We start from the raw sequence: 17,355 nt of genomic DNA, 5'->3' as shown, positions 1-17,355 counted from the left end.
TATTGCCGGACGGTCACCCATCCAGGTATTAACCCTGTCCAACAGGACTTGATTTCACTCGGGCAAGTCGCAAACATTGTCACATGAGATCGAGGTTATTTGTGCCAGAACAAGATGTTATCCAAATGGTGCAAACGGATGGCAACACGATCGATACCTGAGGGACATCCCGCGGGACAGACATGATTAGAATGCGTTCTCCTTCGTCGAACGCAAAAAAGGAACAAACGTTGGCAAATGTGGCTGAGAAATGTATTTTCCTGATTTTGACTCGGTGACGCTCGTGGTGAAAAAATTCTGTTTCCTCCTTTCCGAGGCCAGCCTACATGATCATTCGTGTACTATTTCAGGTGCCCTACCACTGACCTACAGGAGCCAAGTAGGAGCGCTGCGAGTCATTTCGTTCACGCAAGCTTGATGGCGTCAAATTACAACATGTAACACAAATTGTAACACAACATGATGGAACGATCGCGAAAGTGTACGGAGCGTCTAAATTAAAAGACACTAAACGATCTTTCTTCCGCAGATTTAGGGTCTTCTTGAATCGCAAAAAAACATAAAGTGGGTTAAAAATTGTCCGCTTCACAACCACTTCAAAATACACTCTAATCAGTTACGTCTGATTTTAGACCAGTTTAGCTGTCTTCAATGAATGTGCACAGCGGAATATACTGGCAAGTACCTGGTTACACATGTTTAAACATGGCTTCCACAACCAAAACACAGGGGGAAAGAGAGAGATGATGGAATGTTTTGCAGTTTTTACCATGGCAATCGTATTCCATGAAGGCTATAACAAGAATCTTTCGTCTACGATCAAGGGAAGTAGGTTACTCGTTCAGACACACATACTATTTAAATTTTCTTTTTTATCCGGCCTACAATCCTTTGTAATTTCGAGCCGCCTTTTTTTATATTTTTGAATTTCTGGTAGTGATGAGCGTCCTGCTTTACTGCTGTACAGGAGATAAAAGATGTTAACTCCTTGATTTTGTAGGTCGATTTATCACCATCGTAATAATGATCATCATCATAGTAATCATAGTAATCGTAAATGGCTTTTCAATGTATCGTAAATATCTTTTTAATGTATCCTTATCATAGTCGTCATCAACGTTGGTGTTTCTGTTAGGAATATACTCGCATATGCGTAGGTTTTGGCATCTCCATACCATCTCCATAATTGGTAGGATCAAGCAAGATACCACCAAGGCCGGAGAACTTTAGGAATACCATTCCTAAATTTTGACTATAGGAGAGCCATGCAATTTTATTCCAAACAAATTAGTCTATTCTGATTGGTTGAGAGCAGTGATGTTCTTGTAAAGACAGTGCAAAAGAGAGTTAATCAGCGCAAAAGAGTTAATTCAGTGCAATTTGCTCACAGAATTCTCGCTTTTGATTGGATCGAATTTTTTCATGTATATTATTAACTAGTCATCACGTGGTTTTTCTTGTGCAATATCAAATATCTATCAAATAACCTGTATTTGTTAAAATCTGTCAGAGCTAATAGAATTTATTTAGAAAAATGACAAATTACAGAATATTGGCTAAACGATGTGAACGACCGAACCTTTCTACCACTTCAAACGTCAGGCAATATTTGCGCTTGCATCTCCATAATGTGGCAAAGAATAAAAAAAAATCACCGAAGGAAAGTTTAACTATTAAAGAATTTAGGTCAAAGATAAGAATTTATCTGCCTCTCATTAGATACGATGTCGCCATGGCAACGGCCATAATCCAAAAATTGACAACCAAAAAATATTATTACATCGGACCCGTACAGGTAATTCTCTACAGGGAAAACTTTAAGAGAAATTAACTAGGTTTCCTTTTGTAACTCGGAGCGGCAATAGTATTGCGAAAGGGTGGAAAGCTATTTTTGTAAACTAACCTCGCTTCCATGCTCATTCAGTCACGCGACCAATGGTGTAACAAATAGTGGTTTCGTATGTGTTCATGATATCAACGGTAATATCGATTCACGTTTCTCCTTCTATTTTGGTGACAATTTGTCCATAATAAACGAAGTTAAAGTGTATATTATTCCGTAGCCTCGTTTCCAAGCATGTTTTAAAGGGGGATTTCTAAAATATCCCCTAAATGGTCCTAGAGCAGGTTGCAAAACTGGCAACATGTATTTTGAGGTTCCTTAGGGTTCCCTCAACATATCTAAAGATGTGGCTTGCTTTCAGCAAAAAATGCTCACCGGAAATATATATGCTGCCAGACTATATGGCAGAGTTGGGGTGGAAGGAGAGGAAAGTCAGACGCGCTATTCATAAACTGATCTATTACTTTAAGATACTGAATGATTGGCGCCCGTGTTATCTTAAAAGGACCAATTGAATCAGATTCACGAATTTCCAAGTCAATGTCCTTCCACAGTTTAGTTTAGAAGGGAAGAAAGACCTTTTACAGCGCGTGAGTTAATTACAATGTTCTAGAGTATTTTTCGCCTTTGATTATGCTCTTGACAGATATTCCTCCATTAATTCATACTAGACTGCGGCAACACGCTTTGGTCTAAATTATTATCTTTTTAAGATCGCGGTCAAGTCTTCACCTATATTTCTAGCTGTTCTAATGAGACTGAAACTCATTTCATTTTACAGTGTCCTAATTTTGTTGTCCTCAGATTTGACTTGCTCACTGCTGCTGCTCGTATAGACTTTGATCGATAGTTTTGTCATTCTAACCATGCAGCAAAAGGATGAACTTTTTGTTTGGGTCTTCTGACTTGAGAAACAATGAAAACATTGAAATTTTCTCTCATGTTCAGCACTTTATATGAGAGGCTAACTTTTTTGACCAACTTTGATGTATCTATCCCGTGCCCGTGTTAATCTTCTATGTTAAAATTAGTTTAGATGTAAGCCCCCCGTGATGAGTTCATTTTGCTCTTGGGGCAAACATGTAAGTGAATGTGTTTAAATAAAAAAATAAAAAAATAAACGATAATCTTGTGACGTGATAGCTCGGTAAGTTTAATATTTTTTCTATCCAAAACGCATGGCTATGAGGCCCAATAGCCACTGCACCCACGGCCTGCATACTTCACCTTTTCTAGGATTCAACACGATGACTTACTCACTCCCTCAAATTCGAAAAGGCTGAGAACAAAACGCCAAACGGCCTAGATTAGCCTTTGCTACAAAACTGTTCTAAAAGTAAATAAACTATGTATGTATGTATGTATGTATGTAAGCGGTCCCTTGAAATATCCAACAGAAATCGTTCACACTTCCCTGCGACTTCGAGAAAGGATTTCGAATAACATAACGCAATAAAAGCACCCGAAAGATGCACGGTTCCAAATGTTTGACATAACACGAGGGATTCAAACCAGAAAAAAATCCGGGGTACTTTCCAGTCAACATAATTTTCGGACGTTTCTGGTGGAAATTCTATTGAACAAAACTTTTTTTCAGAAAAGATTTCCGAAAATTTACAACAACTGTTATTATACCCGAACGGTAAACATTTCCACCAGAAAGTGTCCAAGATTTTTGATGCAATACGTCATGCTCGAAAGCGAGGTAAGCTTCGACCATTCAGTACAGAGAAAATGCTCCACACTAATATGTTGTTCAGCATCGTGATCCTTACACAATCTTTATTTTCATTTGGGTCACCTACTCCATTAGTTCCCTGAACTATTTTGGTGTCAAACTTTCGCGCAACTCTTGTGTTTTAGCTATCTGTGATTACCTTGTTTTTAGATTTTGAAATTGTCTTAATGTTAATTTTCTGTAAATAATATTTGTGTGAGTTAACACAAAAACTGACTTCAGTTGACTTTACTCTTCACGACACAACACCATGCGGGCCACACGACAGAACACCGCAATATATACACTAAACCTCACTAAACTCCACTTCTCTACAATAAAACAATACCCTACACCACAATACACCATACTACCCTACCCAACCCCATCATACTTTACCCTACACAACGCAACACTTCACTTCACTTAATTCACTGCACTTCTTCGTGCGCTCGTTTACTGCATAACTCACCAAGTGGAAACTAGGAGAAGAATAGGTCAAATCCTCCATATTGAAAACTCCCGTCTAAATGAAAAGACAGCACAGCTACGCTACCGGTAATCAGCACGCTTCGTCCAGTTTGAAAACCGGAGTATGTGCCGATTGTATGGTTGCTACTATTTATCCGATGTCATTGTACAGTAAAGTTGTACATACCTGGTGCAGGAGGCGTTCGAGGAGTAGTGGTTTGAATAGAAGCAGAGTTTAATGTACTTGGCCCAAGGATGATCAGATTCTGAGAAGGGGTGGTATTCGGTGCTACTCTTGTCGAAGAAAAAATACCTAAAAGTAAAATACAATAATTCTTATTAACTCAATTCAAAATTTGATGGAATGAACAGGACCATGGTCGAGTTGTTAGCAGCAGCCAAAAGTAAAGCTAAAGTTATTTGGTGTAGAAGGCGTTTGAGGAGGAGTGGTTTGAAGAAAAGCAGAGTTTAGTGTATTTGGTCCAGAGTCGATCGGAGAAGGGATGGTATTTGGTGCTACTGTGGTCGAAGTAAAAATACTTAAAAATAAAATACAATAATTGTTATTATTAAATTTTTGACCTCGCATATCACGATTTTAGCTTTCTGATTGGTTGACTCAATCTCGGTTATCCCCTCATACAATACTGATTGCGTCAAGTTTTGCCCAGAACCTGATTTGCTTTAATTTTCAAGTGTCCAAGCGTTCAGAATTTAATGAAAATTTAATTAAAGAATCATTTCATTTGCGCTTATTGAATATGAGACTGGCTATCACCAACTCGGCGCTAAGCGCCTCGTTGGCTATTTACCATCTCATATCCAGCGCTCGCTCATGGAAAAATTGTTAATTAAGTTAAACTCAATTCAAAATATGATGTTAAAGCATGAAAAAGACCATGAACGAGTTGTTTGAAGCATGCAGCTTGAGTATTAAACGGAATTAAGTTCCTAGGTTAGATTACTTTTTCTTCTTACTATTTGATGGCTTTCTATAGGTAACGTTGTACGTACTTGGTGCTGAAGGCGTTTGAGGAAGATTGGTTTGAATAGAAGCAGAGTTTAATGTACTTGGCTCAAGGGCGATCGGAGTCGGAGAAGGGGTGGTATTCGGTGCTACTCTTGTCGAAGAAAAAATACCTAAAATTAAAATACAATAATTCTTATTAACTCAATCTGAAATTTGAAGTTAAGGCATGAACAGGAGGACCATGGACGAGTTGTTAGCAGCAGCCAAGCATTAAACGGGGTGAATTTCCTGGGTTAGAGTGCTTTTTCTTATTATTATTTGATCGTTTTCTACAAGTAAAGCTGTAGTTATTTGGTGTAGAAGGCGTTTGAGGAGGAGTGGTTTGAAGAAAAGCAGAGTTTAGTGTATTTGGTCCAGAGTCGATCGGAGAAGGGATGGTATTTGGTGCTACTGTGGTCGAAGTAAAAATACCTAAAAGTAAAATACAATAATTGTTATTATTAAATTTTTGACCTTGCATATCACGTTTTTAGCTTTCTGATTGGTTGACTCAATCTCGGTTATCACCTCATATAATACTGATTGCGTCAAGTGTTGCCCAGAACCTGATTTGCTTTAATTTTCAAGTGTCCAAGCGTTCAGAATTTAATGAAAATTTAATTAAAGAATCATTCCATTTGCGCTTATTGAATATGAGACTGGCTATCACCAACTCGGCGCTAAGCGCCTCGTTGGCTATTTACCATCTCATATCCAGCGCTCGCTCATGGAAAAATTATTAATTAAGTTAAACTCAATTCAAAATATGATGTTAAAGCATGAAATAGACCATGAACGAGTTGTTTGAAGCATGCAGCTTGAGTATTAAACGGAATTAAGTTCCTAGGTTAGTTTTGTCTTTTCTTCTTACTATTTGATGGTTTTTCTATAGGTAACGTTGTACGTACTTGGAGCTGAAGGCGTTCGAGGAAGATTGGTTTGAATAGAAGCAGAGTTTAATGTACTTGGCCCAAAGGCGATTGGAATCCGAGAAAGGGTGGTATTCGGTGCTACTCTTGTCGAAGAAAAAATACCTAAAAGTAAAATACAATAATTCTTATTAACTCAATTCAAAATCTGAAGTTCAGGCATAAACAGGGCAACGAAGGAGTTGTTGAGAGCAGCTAAGTATCAAACGGGGCTAAGTTCCTGGGTTAGAGTGCTTTTTCTTATTACTATTTGATAGCTTTCTACAGGTAGAGCTGTACTTATTTGGTGTAGAAGGCGTTTGAGGAGGAGTGGTTTGAAGAAAAGCAGAGTTTAGTGTATTTGGTCCAGAGGCGATCGGAGAAGGGGTGGTATTTGGTGCTACTGTGGTCGAAGTAGAAATACCTAAAAGTAAAATACAATAAATGTTATTATTAAATATCACATTTTTAGCTTTCTGATTGGTTGACTCATTCTCGATTATAACCTCATCTAAAACTGATTGCGTCAAGTGTTGCCCAGCTAGAACCTGTCAAGTGTCCAAGCGCTCAGAATTTAATGAAAATTTAATTAATTAATCATTCCATTCACGCTTGTTGAATGTGAGACTGGTTATCGCCAAATCAGCGCTAAGTACCTCATTGGCTATTTGCCACTTCATTTACAACCCAGTGCGACCTTTACTCACATGGCCTCGGTGTCGTTGTTGGTCGTTGAGTCGTGTAAGGACGCAGTGTGGCGTTCCCTGTAGTGAAATAACAACAATAACAAATAAACCGAAGCACTTCTTCTAAAGTTGAAGGAGCAGGCCTCGACTAAGTATAAGTGCAGCCGGATCTGCTCAATTTCCAGGGCAATATCGTTCGAAGCATAGCTTGTGCTGATCCTCTATCAAATTTTACGAACAGAGAGTATATATTTTCGAAGTTTAATCAGTAAAAGAGCCAGTCATCCCCTAAACACTGTTAAGTTGTTCCAGTTGATCGGTATTTGAAATTTGTATAGTAAAAATGGGAATTCGTTGTCCTTCGTTTAAGGTTGCGCCAACTTCATTAGAAACCTCTTATTTATTAATTCACAAAAGAAGCGTACATAAATTTAATAAGACTTAGAGGTAACTTCACATGAAGACTGCTGGTTAGTATTTTAGCGGCAAGGATTAACACATGACGGAATTAATGCAGGAAATAGTTTTATTTTCGAGATACCGATAATGGAATAAGCCCACAAGCACAACCTGTCATGAAACATTAGGCAGTGTAGCTGAGAAATGTCTTCGCTACACTGCACTGAAAACTTAATTAATTAATCATTCCATTCACGCTTGTTAAATGTGACACTGGTTATCGCCAAATCAGCGCTAAGTGCCTCATTGGCTATTTGCCACTTCATATCCAACGCGCGCTCAAGGAAGAATTGTTAATTAAGTTAAACTCAATTCAAAATATGATGTTAGAGCATGAAAAGGACCATGAACGAGTTGTTGAAAGCATGCAGCTTGAGTATTAAAAAGGGTTAATCTCCTGGGTTGGATTTCTTTTTCTTCTTATTTGTGGATGGCTTTCTACAAGTAAGGTTGTACGTACTTGGTGCAGAAGACATTTGAGGAGGAGTGGGTTAAATATCCAACACAAAATAGCCAGTACCCAGTAACCACGATACCCAACACAAAACAGGAAATACAGCACATAACAAAACTGCTGTAAAAACGGACAATTAATTTTTGTGCTAACATGACGACACTCGTCGTGCCATTCTGTACCCCTTACTTAGAAACAATGAGCTCATGCAATCTCTGTGTTACTTGCATAATATAATAAACGAGTTCATCCCTTGAAAGTTATGGGATGGTCTTTACTTTACAACCCAGTGCGACCTTTACTCACTTGGCCTCGGTGTCGTTGTTGGTCGTTGAGTCGTGTAAGGACGCAGTGTGGCGTTCCCTGTAGTGAAACAACAACAATAACAAATAAACCGAAGCACTTCTTCTAAAGTTGAAGGAGCAGGAGAAGTAAAAATACCTAAAAGTAAAATACAATAAATGTTATTATTAAATATCACATTTTTAGCTTTCTGATTGGTTGACTCAATCTCGATTATAACCTCATCTAAAACTGATTGCGTCAAGTGTTGCCCAGCTGGAACCTGTCAAGTGTCCAAGCGCTCAGAATTTAATGAAAATTTAATTAATTAATCATTCCATTCACGCTTGTTGAATGTGAGACTGGTTATCGCCAAATCAGCGCTAGGTGCCTCATTGGCTATTTGCCACTTCATATCCAACGCGCGCTCAAGGAAGAATTGTTAATTAAGTTAAACTCAATTCAAAATATGATGTTAGAGCATGAAAAGGACCATGAACGAGTTGTTGAAAGCATGCAGCTTGAGTATTAAAAAGGGTTAATCTCCTGGATTGGATTTCTTTTTCTTCTTATTTGTGGATGGCTTTCTACAAGTAAGGTTGTACGTACTTGGTGCAGAAGATATTTGAGGAGGAGTGGGTTAAATATCCAACACAAAATAGCCAGTACCCAGTAACCACGATACCCAACACAAAACAGGAAATACAGCACATAACAAAACTGCTTTAAAAACGGACAATTCATTTTTGTGCTAACATGACGACACTCGTCGTGCCATTGTGTACCCCTTACTTAGAAACAATGAGCTCATGCAATCTCTGTGTTACTTGCATAATATAATAAACGAGTTAATCCCTTGAAAGTTATGGGATGGTCTTTACTTTACAACCCAGTGCGACCTTTACTCACTTGGCCTCGGTGTCGTTGTTGGTCGTTGAGTCGTGTAAGGACGCAGTGTGGCGTTCCCTGTAGTGAAATAACAACAATAACAAATAAACCGAAGCACTTCTTCTAAAGTTGAAGGAGCAGGAGAAGTAAAAATACCTAAAAGTAAAATACAATAAATGTTATTATTAAATATCACATTTTTAGCTTTCTGATTGGTTGACTCAATCTCGATTATCACCTCATCTAAAACTGATTGCGTCAAGTGTTGCCCAGCTAGAACCTGTCAAGTGTCCAAGCGCTCAGAATTTAATGAAAATTTAATTAATTAATCATTCCATTCACGCTTGTTGAATGTGAGACTGGTTATCGCCAAATCAGCGCTAAGTGCCTCATTGGCTATTTGCCACTTCATATCCAACGCGCGCTCAAGGAAGAATTGTTAATTAAGTTAAACTCAATTCAAAATATGATGTTAGAGCATGAAAAGGACCATGAACGAGTTGTTGAAAGCATGCAGCTTGAGTATTAAAAAGGGTTAATCTCCTGGGTTGGATTTCTTTTTCTTCTTATTTGTGGATGGCTTTCTACAAGTAAGGTTGTACGTACTTGGGGCAGAAGACATTTGAGGAGGAGTGGGTTAAATATCCAACACAAAATAGCCAGTACCCAGTAACCACGATACCCAACACAAAACAGGAAATACAGCACATAACAAAACTGCTGTAAAAACGGACAATTCATTTTTCTGCTAACATGACGACACTCGTCGTGCCATTCTGTACCCCTTACTTAGAAACAATGAGCTCATGCAATCTCTGTGTTACTTGCATAATATAATAAACGAGTTCATCCCTTGAAAGTTATGGGATGGTCTTTACTTTACAACCCAGTGCGACCTTTACTCACTTGGCCTCGGTGTCGTTGTTGGTGGTTGAGTCGTGTAAGGACGCAGTGTGGCGTTCCCTGTAGTGAAATAACAACAATAACAAATAAACCGAAGCACTTCTTCTAAAGTTGAAGGAGCAGGAGAAGTAAAAATACCTAAAAGTAAAATACAATAAATGTTATTATTAAATATCACATTTTTAGCTTTCTGATTGGTTGACTCAATCTCGATTATAACCTCATCTAAAACTGATTGCGTCAAGTGTTGCCCAGCTAGAACCTGTCAAGTGTCCAAGCGCTCAGAATTTAATGAAAATTTAATTAATTAATCATTCCATTCACGCTTGTTGAATGTGAGACTGGTTATCGCCAAATCAGCGCTAGGTGCCTCATTGGCTATTTGCCACTTCATATCCAACGCGCGCTCAAGGAAGAATTGTTAATTAAGTTAAACTCAATTCAAAATATGATGTTAGAGCATGAAAAGGACCATGAACGAGTTGTTGAAAGCATGCAGCTTGAGTATTAAAAAGGGTTAATCTCCTGGGTTGGATTTCTTTTTCTTCTTATTTGTGGATGGCTTTCTACAAGTAAGGTTGTACGTACTTGGTGCAGAAGACATTTGAGGAGGAGTGGGTTAAATATCCAACACAAAATAGCCAGTACCCAGTAACCACGATACCCAACACAAAACTGCTGTAAAAACGGACAATTCATTTTTGTGCTAACATGACGACACTCGTCGTGACATTCTGTACCCCTTACTTAGAAACAATGAGCTCATGCAATCTCTGTGTTACTTGCATAATATAATAAACGAGTTAATCCCTTGAAAGTTATGGGATGGTCTTTACTTTACAAGCCAGTGCGACCTTTACTCACTTGGCCTCGGTGTCGTTGTTGGTCGTTGAGTCGTGTAAGGACGCAGTGTGGCGTTCCCTGTAGTGAAATAACAACAATAACAAATAAACCGAAGCACTTCTTCTAAAGTTGAAGGAGCAGGCCTCGACTAAGTATAAGTGCAGCCGGATCTGCTCAATTTCCAGGGCAATATCGTTCGAAGCATAGCTTGTGCTGATCCTCTATCAAATTTTACGAACAGAGAGTATATATTTTCGAAGTTTAATCAGTAAAAGAGCCAGTCATCCCCTAAACACTGTTAAGTTCTTCCAGTTGATCGGTATTTGAAATTTGTATAGTAAAAATGGGAATTCGTTGTCCTTCGTTTAAGGTTGCGCCAACTTTATTAGAAACCTCTTATTTATTAATTAACAAAAGAAGCGTACATAAATTTAATAAGACTTAGAGGTAACTTCACATGAAGACTGCTGGTTAGTATTTTAGCGGCAAGGATTAACACATGACGGAATTAATGCAGGAAATAGTTTTATTTTCGAGATACCGATAATGGAATAAGCCCACAAGCACAACCTGTCATGAAACATTAGGCAGTGTAGCTGAGAAATGTCTTCGCTACACTGCACTGAAAATTTAATTAATTAATCATTGCATTCACGCTTGTTGAATGTGAGACTGGTTATCGCCAAATCAGCGCTAAGTGCCTCATTGGCTATTTGCCACTTCATATCCAACGCGCGCTCAAGGAAGAATTGTTAATTAAGTTAAACTCAATTCAAAATATGATGTTAGAGCATGAAAAGGACCATGAACGAGTTGTTGAAAGCATGCAGCTTGAGTATTAAAAAGGGTTAATCTCCTGGGTTGGATTTCTTTTTCTTCTTATTTGTGGATGGCTTTCTACAAGTAAGGTTGTACGTACTTGGTGCAGAAGACATTTGAGGAGGAGTGGGTTAAATATCCAACACAAAATAGCCAGTACCCAGTAACCACGATACCCAACACAAAACAGGAAATACAGCACATAACAAAACTGCTGTAAAAACGGACAATTCATTTTTCTGCTAACATGACGACACTCGTCGTGCCATTCTGTACCCCTTACTTAGAAACAATGAGCTCATGCAATCTCTGTGTTACTTGCATAATATAATAAACGAGTTAATCCCTTGAAAGTTATGGGATGGTCTTTACTTTACAACCCAGTGCGACCTTTACTCACTTGGCCTCGGTGTCGTTGTTGGTCGTTGAGTCGTGTAAGGACGCAGTGTGGCGTTCCCTGTAGTGAAATAACAACAATAACAAATAAACCGAAGCACTTCTTCTAAAGTTGAAGGAGCAGGCCTCGACTAAGTATAAGTGCAGCCGGATCTGCTCAATTTCCAGGGCAATATCGTTCGAAGCACAGCTTGTGGTGATCCTCTATCAAATTTTACGAACAGAGAGTATATATTTTCAAAGTTTAATTAGTAAAAGAGCCAGTCATCCCCTAAACACTGTTAAGTTGTTCCAGTTGATCGGTATTTGAAATTTGTATAGTAAAAATGGGAATTCGTTGTCCTTCGTTTAAGGTTGCGCCAACTTCATTAGAAACCTCTTATTTATTAATTCACAAAAGAAGCGTACATAAATTTAATAAGACTTAGAGGTAACTTCACATGAAGACTGCTGGTTAGTATTTTAGCGGCAAGGATTAACACATGACGGAATTAATGCAGGAAATAGTTTTATTTTCGAGATACCGATAATGGAATAAGCCCACAAGCACAACCTGTCATGAAACATTAGGCAGTGTAGCTGAGAAATGTCTTCGCTACACTGCACTACACTATAAATAGCAAGTTCATGAGTTCAACATTCGCTTTCCCTGCGTGCAGATATATCAATAATGACAAAAGTCTTGAATTCCATTTTTATGAACTATTTTCCATAAGAACTGACTTGAGAAAATTTGTACCATTGTTTTAATGGACCGATGAGCCCGTGCATGTTTTTTCGGAACCCATGTGGCTTACACACTAGAATACACTACATGACACCCCAATACAATAACCTACACTCTACTACTCTACCCTAGACAATGCGACATGATACAACACGACTCCTCACCGCACCGTACCACACCACACCGCATTGCAGTGCACTGCACTACACATACCAGCGAGCACTTATCTACTATACTCTATATACACGGCACGACACCAGTCGACACGACAAGACACCACAATACAGCAAGCATTGCTAAACTACACTACACTACACTACCATGCTTCAACCTACACAACGCTGCACTTCTTGGATAGTGCGTTACTCTGGAACTCACCAAGTGGAAAAAAGGAGAAAGATAGATCAAATCCTCTATATTGAACACTCCCGTCTGAATGAAAAGACAACACAGCTGGGAGTCGTGTCTCGCTGGTCATATGAGTTAGGGTTCGGGTTAGGATTCTGTTGTTTAGGGTGAGGGCTATGAACCCGAGTTCGAGTCTTGAAATTCTCGGATTCTTTTTTTCCTGCAGTTTTTCTTTTATGAGTGTTTTTTTTTCCTTTTTTGTCTTAATTTTTGTTAATATTTTTGTACCAACCATCTGGCGATTGCGGGTGACCTAAATATCCATGTGGACATTGCTGAAGATGCTGACGCGATTAGACTCCGTGATCTACTGGAGAGTACTGGACTCGAGCAACATGTCTCCGTCCCAACTCACACTAGTGGACATACTCTCGACCTCAATATAACGAGGCAATCTGTTGCGTTTGAAATCCCAACGCCATTGACGGACTATCTGTTCTCCGATCACTTTCCGGTTCACTGTAAACTCAAGATTGACAAACCTCCTCCAAAAAAATCTCAGATCTTGTTCAGGAAGTTAAAGTCAATCAATGTGGATTCATTACGTGAAGAGCTTGTTGAATCTGACCCGTGTAAAAACTCACAGTCGTATGACCTGAATGGTCTTGTCCGTTGTTATGACAACACCCTTATATCTGCGATAGATCGTCATGCACCTGTGATCACTAAGACTGTCACTGAAAGGCCTATTGTTCCCTGGTTCACCCGCGAGGTTAAGCTCGCTAAGAGAGAACGCCGTAGAGCGCAGAAACAATGGCGCAGGACAATACTACACAGCGATTTTCTGATCTTAAATTTAAAGCTAAGAAAAACCACGCCACTTTCATTATGAAAAAACCTCGGAAAGACTATTATACCGATTTTATACAAGAGATCAGTACTGATCAGCGGAAACCTTTTTAGGCGTGCAAAATCTTTGTTTGATCAGCAAACTGATTTGACCTTCCAGGGATATAATGACAGTACGGTCTCAGCAAATGATATTGGAAACTTCTTTGTGCAAAAGATCAATCGGCTTCGCAGTGAACTAGACATAGCTGCCACCATTTCTAATCCATCTGCACAATCACGCTCTATATGTACAGCCAGTCTTGAATCGTTTTCGGTCTTAAGCGAGGATGACGTCAGCCGTTTAATCATGAAATGTACAAAGAAATCCTGCTCACTTGATCCCATGCCTACCCCTCTTGTGATGGATTGCCTGGATGTGCTGTTACCGGTACTTACAAGAATGCTTAATCTGTCACTGCAAACTGGACTCTTCCACGATGACTGGAAACTGGCCGACGTTCACCCGAGGTTGAAGAATCCAAAAGCAGAGCTCGTTTGCAGCAACTTACGTCCTATCAGCAATCTCTCATTTGTCCCGAAGCTGGTAGAGCGAGCAGTGTTCAGTCAAACCCACGATCACTTGACTGCGCATGCACTCTATCCTAAAGCCCAGTCCTCATACCGTAGATTCCACAGCACAGAAACTGCCCTGCTTCGTGTAAAAAAACGACATACTCCTTAATATGAATCAGAAGCGCGCCACCCTTCTTGCACTGCTTGACCTCAGCACTGCCCTCGACACTGTCGATCACTCTATTTTGCTCAATCGTCTTTACACTGACTTTGGTATTTCAGAGCACGCCTATTCCTGGTTTAAAACTCATCTGCACAACCGGTTCTTTTCTGTCTCGATCAATGGTGCAACTTCCAATAAACTTGGAACAAAGTATGGTGTACCTCAAGGATCTTGCCTTGGACCTCTCCTGTTTATCCTCCATACCAGCAAGCTGTTTAAGCTCATTGAGCGCCATCTACCTAATGTACACACATACGCCGACGACACACAATTATACATCTCCTTTAATGCCAGCTTTGATGATGAACAACTGGCTGCTGTTCAGGCCATGGAAAGCTGCGTAGCGGACATAAGGGAATGGATGCTATCAGACATGTTGAAACCGAATGACGACAAAACAGAATTTGTCATTATTGGAACAAGACAGCAACTCGCAAAGGTCAACATCGACTCCTTGGCGGTGGGCGATTATACAATTGCTCCTAGCAGTGAAGATAAGAACCTCGGCTGTTGGCTGGATAATCAGCTAAAGATGGACAAACACATTAATAAGATCTGCCAGACCGCCTTTTATCATTTATATAATATTAGGAAAACCACAACCAGAAGGATTTGTTGATGTTGCTAAACCCAGTCATGTTTGAAAATTGAAGAAGAGCATTTATGGACTGAAACAGTCAGCTCGTTGTTGGAAAAACACTCTGGATGAGCACTGAAGTAGTTGGCTATCGCAAAAGCAATGCAGATGGCTGCATTTATGTGAAGTCGGTGAAAGAAGCTAATGGTCAAATCAGTTTCGTGTTTTTGGGGGTGTACGTTAACGACATCATTCCAGTCTCAAACAGCTTTATACTGCTTAAAGAAGAGAAAGCTGCATTATGCAAAGGATTTGAGATGATTGACCAAGGTGAGATTCACTACCTGCTTGGTATGTCAATCAAGCGAAACAAAGAGAACAGAACATTGACCATAACTCAGCGTAACAACGTGGAGAAAGTCCTCAATAAATTTGGGATGGAAAATTGTAGACCACTTGAGCCCTTTTTGAGCCCGGAAGGAAGTTTCAACAGTTATCACCAGATGACGAACCTTTCAATGTTCAGACTTACCAACAAGCGATTGGATGTCTAACCTATATGTTGACAGCAACAAGACCAGATATTGCTGCTGCAGTTGGAGTTCTCTCTCAGTATATACCAAGGCCAAGTAAGGATCACTGGATGGGCGTCAAGCGAGTTCTAAGATATCTTAAAGGAACGTTGAAGTATGGTCTACAATTTTCTACAGGCGAAGAAGGTGAACCCCAATTAGTAGGTTACAGTGGTGCGGATTGGGCAGGAGACGTCGACACTCGTAGATCAACGTCAGGCTACGTATTTCAGATCGCTAAGAGTACAATCAGTTGGTCAAGCAGGAGGCAGTCAACTTTTGCCAAGTCCTCCACTGAAGCAGAGTATGTAGCCCTGAGTTCAGCTGCTCAGGAAGCTTTGTGGTTACGACGTCGTTTATTGAAAGGTTTTGGTGAGCAGATGGATGCCCCAACCACCATCTATGAAGACAACCAAGGCGTCATTGAATTGGATAAGAATGCAAAGTACCACAGCAGAACCAAACACATTGACATTTGTCATCATTTTGTTCGCGAAAGAGTTCTTTCAAATGAAATCAGAGTGATTTACTGTCCTACTGGGGACATGCTTGCAGACATAATGACCAAAAGAATCGGAAAACTGTCTTTTGAGAAACTGAGAAATTTACTTTTTGTGATTGACATTGCCTGAGCTTTAGATTCGTTTTTCGGTATGTGTTCATTTAGTTGTTGTTAGCTGTGCATCATGTTTATCAAGTGGTAGTGTTAGAAGTATTATTTTATGATAATGCATGCTGCACGGCTGATCGTTTCTATTGGATAAATATTTTCTCACATGACGTAATTCTTTTGTTCGCATTGCGTCGCCATCTTTGCTGTATGTCCTTGCCGCTTCGCGGTGTTGTTGTTTTATCATTAAAAGGTCCTCAGATTTACCCCAAGAAGGACAAATTATAAATCTGCGCTTTTTGATTGGTTAATGTCATGTTGATCAAATTCCAATGATCGACCACTTCTGTCCCGATCATATGGCGATGGCAAAAATCTGAGCAAAGCTTGAAAATCCAGGAGGATTTTGAGGTTGCAGAGCCGTGTAAATGCGATGAATCTTGGCACGATGCCACAAAAATTATTGACTTTTCACGTGCCCAAGGCTGTGAGGCGAGCGCCCTTTGGAATTGTGAGAAATTCTGCTAAATTCTGGAGCCACGCGGCCGCGAGAGGTCTGGGAAGCTATACGCCTTGTCTATTTAGGGGCCGATTACATGAGCCGGGCCAGCCCGGTCAGCCGGGCTCATCGGGTTTACCGGGATGAGTGCTAGACCAGTATTACATGAGGTGAGCCCGGCTTGGGCTAAATGTAGAATAGAACGTGTGAAAAAAAGATGACAACAACAAGAAGAAGTGGAGAGACGTTTGTCTCGCTAAATTGTTGTTAAAATTCACCATTCTGCAATTTAAAGAAGCCTTCTATCTTATTTGTCCTTAATTTAAACATAAAAAAACGACTATTCCGAGGGCCATTTTGCTCTAAAGTGGAGTAATGTGGTTAGAAATCTCTGGCCTGGCTAACCGGGCTGTCCCGGTGAACGCGATGACATGGAAAAATCTCCGGCCAGTTAGCCGAGATCCCGGCATCATAATACCGTGATCTCCGCTAACTGGGCTTAGATTCTTCCTTGTCATCGCAAACTTGATTTTTGGTGTTTTTCTCAGATGTGCCGGGATCTCGGCTAAACGAGCTAACTCGCCTCATATAATCGGCCGCTTATATTGTAAGTGACGACACGTCTGATCTGAAGGGAAAAAGGAAGCGTCCCAAATCTCTCGGGACAACGCAGAAAATAGTAGGTGTGTGAACTTTACTTATCTGGCTGTCCATAAA

At 39.9% G+C, this 17,355-nt stretch overlaps 1 protein-coding gene across 2 annotated transcripts in view; it reads right to left on the bottom strand.

Annotated features, from left to right (window-relative positions):
* Window positions 1-4,035: 4,035 nt before the first annotated feature.
* The window catches only part of LOC137978477 (MAM and LDL-receptor class A domain-containing protein 2-like), a 359,940-nt gene continuing 346,620 nt past the window's right edge, over window positions 4,036-17,355 (bottom strand). The window contains exons 28-37 of one of the 2 annotated variants that reach the window (XM_068825420.1): window positions 11,683-11,739; window positions 10,485-10,541; window positions 9,624-9,680; window positions 8,739-8,795; window positions 7,854-7,910; window positions 6,656-6,712; window positions 5,949-6,074; window positions 5,046-5,171; window positions 4,219-4,344; window positions 4,036-4,086 (exon numbers count right to left, since the gene is read on the bottom strand). In XM_068825420.1, coding sequence (XP_068681521.1) covers window positions 4,043-4,086; window positions 4,219-4,344; window positions 5,046-5,171; window positions 5,949-6,074; window positions 6,656-6,712; window positions 7,854-7,910; window positions 8,739-8,795; window positions 9,624-9,680; window positions 10,485-10,541; window positions 11,683-11,739 — 764 coding nt within the window. In that variant the 3' untranslated portion in view covers window positions 4,036-4,042. Of the gene's footprint in view, window positions 4,087-4,218; window positions 4,345-5,045; window positions 5,172-5,945; window positions 6,075-6,604; window positions 6,713-7,853; window positions 7,911-8,738; window positions 8,796-9,623; window positions 9,681-10,484; window positions 10,542-11,682; window positions 11,740-17,355 lie in introns of those variants that run through there. The other variant, XM_068825425.1, reaches the window with a different exon arrangement.

This window comes from Montipora foliosa, chromosome 12 (genome assembly GCF_036669935.1).
Source record: "Montipora foliosa isolate CH-2021 chromosome 12, ASM3666993v2, whole genome shotgun sequence".
NCBI classification, from domain to species: domain Eukaryota; kingdom Metazoa; phylum Cnidaria; class Anthozoa; order Scleractinia; family Acroporidae; genus Montipora; species Montipora foliosa.
This window is presented reverse-complemented; position numbering and strand designations above follow the sequence as displayed.